We start from the raw sequence: 8,546 nt of genomic DNA, 5'->3' as shown, positions 1-8,546 counted from the left end.
GGGTGGGGGGGGCTCTATAAATCAATTCCCCTGCAGGGCTGCTAGCAAACATCAGTCTGCTGCCTTGTACAAACATGCAGAAGATCTCCTGCCCGACCATTTGGGGAATCCATGGATGACATATACAGTAAGAGATCAGTTCAGAGATCGGGAGGTATTTAAAGATCCCCTACTTGTAATCACTTGCGGCACCCCTGGGCGTTCTTACAGGGGTGGGTGGCTGGATGGGGCATTTTATGGGATGTTATAAAAGCACTCAGGAGATTAAATACCATGAACAGCCAGGCTATTGACATTAGGATTCATTTGCATGGGTACATATTAAACAGATAACTACTCATCAATAATATTCATCCTGTGACAGCTTACTCAGGTTAGTGAGGAACTTGTTTAATCGAGCTAAATTTTACACCCAAAAAAATCAAAAGGCATAATTAATTAAGACAGAGTTAATGCTGTTGCGATTAGTACATTTTTAGAAATGATCAAGATTGCACATTATAAATGTGCATGACATTAAGGTTTTATATTTCTCTCCGAAAGAAACAATTAATATTAGTTCTGAGAATAGTTCAGCTTGGAAGAAACTTACATAGATTGTCTGGAATTTTGGAAAGTATCAAGAGTTCTTGCAAAGTATAATAAGAGGTCAACCGAAGCAGATTTATATACCGCTGTCCATCACATCACTACAACACCTTCAGCGTCCAACCTGTCAGTCTTTAGATACAGAGCCAAGTCGTCCATTTCTGGGGATATTTTGCTGCCTTAAGGCAGTTATGAAGTTACTAAGCTATTTGACAACCAGACAGCATTCACGTCATTCACAAGTGAACTGGTCGACTTTCATTAAACAGTCAATGCTTTTTATTTTCTCAGAGTCAACGTATCGCCATCAAGCAAACATCGATGATGAAGTTGTCAACATGGAGATCTTAGACACAGCAGGACAGGTCAGCCCTAACGGACGTTACTTCATGTATTTTGATAGGAAGAAGATTCCTAACAATGCTTACTTCATAGCTACACATAAATAATATTGATTTAACATTTTTTTTAATTGATGGTGTATAAGCTTATTTCTGTTTATTTGTGTTTTGGTCAGTAGTTATTGTCTTTTAAACAAAGATTTCATAGATTATGCTTATAACAATAAATGATGTAATAATGCATTATGTAATTACTTGACAGAATGTAACAAACTGAATGATAATAATAATAAGGATGACGATGATGATGATAGAGTAGTGTTTCTGTCACACCCAGCTCGTCCGCTCCTCCTGTGTGCCACGCCCCCAGGGTGTGCCACGCCCCCCGATTATCCACGTGTGCTTCCCCGATCGTACCCAGCTGTACCTTGTTGTTTTGCTCTGTCTTGTCTATTTCAGTCCCTGTTTTGCCTTAGTTCATTGTCCGTCATTGATGTTAGTTGATGTTTGTGAGCGTCAGTACCAGTGTTGCGTCTTGCCCGTCCTGATCCAGAATAAACCCCCGTTTTTCCCGTGTTCCGCTTGCCTTGCCTGCTTCTTGCCTGCTCGCCTGCCCGAACGATCACCCGTTCAACGGCGATCGTGACAGTTACAATATAAGATTATAATATGATCTATACATTTGTAACATTTTGTTGAGTTATTACATAATGTGGTGTTATTACATAATGCGTTGTTACATGGTTTGTGACAACGCATAATGTAATAACATTTTGTTACATGATGAAAATCTGTTACATTTTGTCGAGTTATTACATAATGTGGCATTATTATATAATGTGTCATAACACTGTTTGTTTATTAGCAAGCAATAAGCTTCATTTTTATTGGTCAGCACTAGTTAGGAGCAGGTGGTATTGTGAATGTTGATTGGCTATCTGCTAATGATTTGTTATCCCCTGTGTCAAGGAGGATATGCTGCAGAGGGAGGGCCACGTGCGCTGGGGCGACGGCTTCATCCTCGTCTATGACATCACCGACAGGGGCAGCTTTGAGGAGGTGCCACCGCTCAAGGGCCTGCTGGATGAGGTCAAGAAGCCCAAGAGCGTCATCCTGGCCCTAGTGGCTAACAAGGCCGACCTAGAGCATGCTCGGCAGGTGAGCACGGAGGAGGGCGAGCGGCTGGCGGCCGAGCTGGCTTGTGCCTTCTACGAGTGCTCGGCCTGCACAGGCGAAGGCTGCGTCAGCGAGGCCTTCCTGGAGTTGTGTCGCGAGGTGAGGCGGCGGCGTATGGTGCAGGGCAAGACCCGCCGCCGCAGCTCTACCACCCATGTCAAGCAGGCCATCAACAAGATGCTCACCAAGATCAGCAGCTAGGGGGCGCCACATTTGGATTTTGAGGAACGTAAAGCACTTTAACCATAAAAGCTGGGGATGGCGCTCACTATGGTGTGCGGGACACTGCCTTATGCTGGGGGGAGGAATGTCTTTATAGCCTGTCGTCTGTATGCCATGTTCGTGCTTGGGTTTGCATCAAACGTTGGGTTTATTTAACGTCTGGGACTCTACTACAAACTATCTGAAAGGATCACTACTGGGACTTTGATGTTCTTAGCCTACAGGGTTTTCCATTGCCGCTACAGTGGGACAGTCACTGTGTTTTCATCTTTATCACCCTGTTCAGAGGGATCACGGGAACAAAGTTTCCTTCCCATTGGGTAGCATTCAGATCTCTTTGGAGCAGTATTTTGCCTTCAGTAACTGGCAAGTTCCCTTTCAGCCTGTGTTTATTTAGCTCAGCCTGTTGCTAATCTGCAGCTACACACACATATTAAAGGTTCGCTTTGGGCAGAGGGTAACATCTTATTCCTACGTGTCATGTCCATAATTTGCTCTGCACTGATTTCATCTTCGCTGCGCAGCAACTTCTAACGGACGCCCGTTCTTGCAGCGGTGTCTCAATGCTTATTCCAAGTTTCAGGGAGCTCATTCATCTCCATGTGGTCTGAAAAACCCTTCGGCGTGACTTTCGTGTCGACTCAGATGAAACGAGAGCAGATCAAATAAAGCATTACTCAGCTGCATCTCAGGATTCAAAAGGTTTCGTTTTGCAGTCGGGAGACTTGGCGCGCGGCCGTGTGTTTACCAGTGGAGATGGTTACGCGCCGGGGGGTCGAATTACGGTTCTTCAGTAGCCCCAGACTTCAGGAAAAAAAGTGTCCTTTCACTGATGAATTTCTGCAGAGCCATCTGTGTGTGCTGTTGTGTTAAGAAGGAGAGCTGAGGAATTTTTTAAGCACACATTCAAATATCTCTCATAGAATGTTTCTTTATTGTTAAGCCAAGTCAACTACAGTTCTAACATGCACCTAATTCAATTATACAGTACTATTCAATAAATGGAGATCTATTAGCTCTCAGTGGTGTTTCTCTTAAATTCTGTTTTTTTTTTCTTGATAGTAGTCATCACTATCCTTGAAGATTACTGGATACACTATAAGGCATGAGAATCAAAATTTCAGTGAGGGCTGTCATGCTCTATTGTTTTCACTGTGCTTATTAATATAGTGTGAATGGATGTGGATAGATTATGCCACAAAAGAAGGGGGTGAGGGGGGCAGAGGTACTGCAAAAGATGACTATGATACTATAGCATTATACCACAAAACTACGTTGAAATTCTTAAACAAAGACGACGATTCACAGGCTTTTTCTGGATTCCCAAAATCCTGATTTCCCAAATCCAGTTCAACCTGGTCCATATAACTTGTTTAAATCAGTAATGTAAACAGTGACAGATTCGCCTCATCATTTATAACCTGACGACACAGAGTCCAAGGCAGGGGTATTACATTATTTTTCCCTGAGGTCCACATTCCGTTAGAGACACAATGCCAAGGTCCACTGCTCCCAAATAGGTTTTTCCGGAGGAAGGAGGGGCTAGGGAATTCCTATTGGTAGATTACACTGACTGGTGGGCGGTACATTGTGCTGGGGGGGTGGGGGGGGGGATGGGGAGATGGTTCAGTATTGGTTCTGATTAAATAGTGTTTTGCTATGGATGCAGACCGGAGTCTGCCAGTTTAGTACCCTGTGCTACAAACCTATTGCTGGCTGTGAAATTCTCTTTGTTACACACACAGTATTCAATAAAGTAAAAATGTAATCTTGTCATTTCAATTCGGACATTGTGGGAACAAAACAAAACAAAAAATAATTCTACCAATGTGAGTGTATATGAAAAATCCACCAGTGTGTCCTGTGCAGTGTGATGATAACGTGATTCCAGACGTTATAACATCTCGGACCTTGAAATGTTCAGAAACCTGTCCCATTTGCAGAAGCATTACAACACTTTGTGTCTATGTTTTTTCCTCAAAAAGATGCATGAAATGTAATTACATACCTTGTACCCAATCCAATGTAATCATTAAATGAAATATGTTGTTATACAATTTCATTTGTGAAGATGAGACATTTAATTTCAGACTCTTGTGCTTCCCGAACCATTATAATCCACCAACTGAAATGCAAAAAGGACAAAAGAATACATGGCACCAAGAAAAGAGAGGGAAATAGGTCATGATTTATAAACTGAAGACTGTACTTGCAGGGGTATGGTCCTCAGCTGCAAGCCCCGCCCCCCATATAGTACTAGCACCTGATTGGCTCAATAGGAGTGGGTATCACACCATTTTTCACAGTATTTAGGGGTCTTTACAGGAAACTAGGCATCAGAAGGTTGAGTTCCAAAGCCTTTCTTCCAACACAGCTGTGGGGGGGGGGGGAGGTGAATTTTACTCTGGGCCTGGGAGGGACAAGGGAGCGTCCTGTCTGAGGGCAGTTAATTACAAGGGGACCTCCCGAAATACCCTGTGGTTTCCAACCAGATCACCTCCTCTGCCCCTACTCAGTGGGGACTAAAACAGTTGGGAGCGATTATCTTCCCTAACATGCATGTTATGCACATTTGACGGAGTTCTATGTGCTGTAGTAGCCAGCAAACTCAATGACGGTGGCGTATGAAGTGAGAGTGTAATAGTATGTTATTGACATCATGGGCTCCCAGGTTGCTTTTGATACTGACTTCCTGCTGTCATCATAAAAAACATCTTTAGTAACGGGTTCGACTGATGTGACGCCGTCCTTCTGCCCCCGCCCGTCTGCCTTCCTGTCCTCCCAGCTGTGACCAGCACTCAGGCTTTCCAACTCCCAGCGGATTCCTCTCATCCCCGGAGCCCCCCCCTCAACAGCTCCCGGCTGCTTGATATATTTCTCCCCCGCGGCCAGACCTAAAGTCAGTGCAGAGGAGAGGAGTAGAGCTTCAGCCTTGAACTTATAATTGAGGGTTGGGCTGCAGCTCAGAAGAAGAGGATTCATGGCTGTTATGATAATTTAACATACCTGGATGCTCAGCGGGCTCCTGTGTTACTCCTCAAATCTTGCGCAAAATGGAATGTTTTCATTGTGACGTTTAATTTTTGAAAAAGCAAATATGAATTTGCGTCTCGCTGCAGTTTCGCTGCTCTTAAATCGCCCATATGTTTCATATCATTTACAGGAAAGAAATGCGTTTTATCGGTTGGCAGAATTCAGTTCAACCCACGTCTTAACCTTGCCCTTAAATCTAACAAAACTCAAATCTTTCATACCACCTTTATTAAATGTTAGTTTTAAAAATCCTTTTGGATTCTAGGGTTAAAAACAAAAAAGAAGCTAAAAAATAAGAAAAATGAAGGAAAGCAGGATTTTTATTATATTTGTGTGTTTAGCAGACAGCCGCAATCTCAGGAAGAATTTTTAAACCAAACAGCAAGTGGATAAATAGACCATGAGTTGTTCTGGTTTTGAGCTCGAGGGTCTTAGCAAATTCATTCTAGCCGCCTGCAAGGATTTTTTTAGTCTGGAGCGCCCAGTTTGGTAGCATTACAGTGCCAAACAACGCAAAGGATGGCAGAGCTCGACAGTACAAAGTCAGTAGACGGTAACGTCAATGAGATCTGAAGGCTCACAGGATGAAAGTACTGTAGGATGACACATCCATACATGAGGCCCATGCAAAGTACACAAGCGCTTCTCTGACAAGGCAGGGCGACTTTGTGCTTTCTGAGGCGTTACTATTGCCATGGTGACCAAGGTCTTTGCAGTTTTTAAGTGGGAGTGAGGTTTTTTTTTTTCAGGTTGGTTCACAGAAGCAATATCATGTGCCCTTGGGATGGGAAGGAGAGCTATAAAGTACTTTAAGCCCAAGTTACACACACCGCGAAAACAGAAGCAGTAGCAACGATAGGTGTATGGTAAAATAATGGGTAATACTTCACTTAAGGTTAATGTTTTTAGTAATGCATAAACACATTCATAATGCATGATAAAGCATTCATAAAGCATTATAAACACGGCTATAAATATTTATAAAAAGGAGTAACACATTATAGCCATGATTATTATGCATTATGAATGCTTTATGAAGCTCTCATCTATAACGCACTATAGATACCTTTGTAATGCATCCTTAATTCTTATACCGACCATTCTAATGCATTATAAAAGTATCTATAATGCATTATAGATGAGAGCTTCATAAAGCATTCATAATGCATAATAAACATGGTTATAATGTGTAATGCATTTTTATAAATATTATTAACAGTCATGTTTATAATGCCGGGGCGGCATGGTGGTGCAGTGGTTAGCACTGTTGCCTCACACCTCTGGGACCCGGGTTCCAGTCTCCGCCTGGGTCACATGTGTGTGGAGTTTGCATGTTCTCCCCATGTCGTCATAGGGTTTCCTCCAGGTACTCCGGTTTCCTCCCACAGTTCAAAAACATGCTGAGGCTAATTGGACTTGCTAAATTGCCCATAGGAATGCATATGAGAGTGAATGGTGTGTGAGTGTGCCCTGCGATGGGCTGGCCCCCCATCCTGGGTTGTTCCCTGCCTCGTGCCCATTGATTCCGGGATAGGCTCCGGACCCCCCGCGACCCAATAGGATAAGCGGTTTGGAAAATGGATGGATGGATGTTACGATTGACCTAAAACCATATTTCGGCTGTCTAGCAATCAAATCTGAACTATAGGCTGATCTCACATTTCTGTGTGTTCTCTTGAGTGTTCTGACATTTAAAATACTCCACCCAAACCCAGACCCTGCTGCCTTTTGATCATTCTTTGTGGTGCTGTTATTTACCACCGTCAATATCTGATTCAATTTTCGCAAGGACTTGCATCTTAAAGATTTGGAATACCTTCGATTGTATCACAACCGATGTTTCCATTTTGCAGAAGCGGAGGCCTTGTGTTCTGGGAGTGGTAGATAAAAGGGGAAATTAAATCTAGTCCTTTGGCAAGCTCACTGTCAACACCGTGATATTCATACACAGTGCGGGAGGAATTCAGGGGCAGTGCATGATGGGTAAGCATCAAAGATGCGCAGATATACAAAACATTAAGGGAGTCTGCTTTCGTAGATTCTAGGTAACTGCTTTAGTTTGACGGTGATTGTTCAAAGTATTATTCGCATCTTTAAATACAAAACAAAATCTTAGATTCTTCCACAGTGGCAAGTTAATACAATATATACAAAACCATCCAATAACCATCCATCCATCTTCCAGGCCAGGGTTTTGCCCCAGTGCTGAAAACTATCCCTAGCAACATACCGCATGAGATTTGTGTTTGTGTTTGTGTTTCGATGCGCCATGCAGAAGCGATAGATGCATCCAGATTTAGTTTAGCGGTCTTATCTTGAAATTGTTTGCTAGTTGGCTGTCCTGACTCCCATCGGACAGTCTAGAGTAAAAGGTAAAATGAAGCAGGAGTTAATAGGGGCAACTCTTTATTTTGTCGGGCAGGTTACGGGCAGCCCTTGTTTCTGAGGACCATGGTGGCAGAAGGCGTGACAGCTCGATGGGACCTAAGATACGGAAGCAGGAATGTGTGTACATGATGCTGCTGGCCTGCTAGGTGATAATTATCATGGATCAGGGGCTCTGCGCCTGGGACACACCTCCTTGTCACTCTTTCGCTTTGCATTTCCCCTCTTACTGTCGCACGCTCACGCCGTTCTGAGCAGCCAGTTGGCTGGGGCGCTGTGCCAGCAGTGCCAGGACTGCTCACTGAGGGGGGGGGGACAGTCTTTAATCTGCAGTATTTATTTCCTCTCCAGTGCTTGCTGGAGCTTCACTGCACTTTAAAAAAAAAAAAAAAAAAACTCACATCGTTCCACTCTTTCATTCACACAAGACTGATGTCCTCCGAGGGTCCTGAGCTCTCTAGATAACATAAGAGAGGCCTGCATCTCAGTGATTTATTATTTACATTTATTAACTTATTTATTTGACAGAGACAATGCATAGTTAATAACAGTGCAGAAGTTACATAGAAAGCTAAATTTCATCTGCAGTCCCTGGACAGATAATGCAAAGACGGACACATTTTACAAAAAAATGTACAGCAAAGTTAGAATTGTAGTGTCAGAAACGTCATAAAATACAACATATTTTATGTTGTTTATGTCATACATACAATATGTACTGTGCTTAATATTTTAAAGAAACTAATGGACATGATTGATTTGTTTTTTAGTTGTAATTAAAAAATAGGTAAAACAGTTTCT

At 42.8% G+C, this 8,546-nt stretch overlaps 1 protein-coding gene across 1 annotated transcript in view; it reads left to right on the top strand.

Annotated features, from left to right (window-relative positions):
* Positions 1–4,384, top strand: part of LOC125739424 (ras-related and estrogen-regulated growth inhibitor) — a 21,976-nt gene extending 17,592 nt beyond the window's left edge. Inside the window, exons 4-5 of the mRNA XM_049009534.1 lie at positions 880–953; positions 1,899–4,384. Of these exons, the coding sequence (XP_048865491.1) occupies positions 880–953; positions 1,899–2,306 (482 nt within the window). The 3' untranslated portion in view covers positions 2,307–4,384. The remainder of the gene's footprint in view (positions 1–879; positions 954–1,898) is intronic.
* Positions 4,385–8,546: the final 4,162 nt, after the last annotated feature.

Source organism: Brienomyrus brachyistius, chromosome 3 (assembly GCF_023856365.1).
Source record: "Brienomyrus brachyistius isolate T26 chromosome 3, BBRACH_0.4, whole genome shotgun sequence".
Lineage (NCBI taxonomy): Eukaryota > Metazoa > Chordata > Actinopteri > Osteoglossiformes > Mormyridae > Brienomyrus > Brienomyrus brachyistius.
Note: the sequence above shows the minus strand (reverse complement) of the source record. Positions and strands in the feature narration are given on the sequence as shown.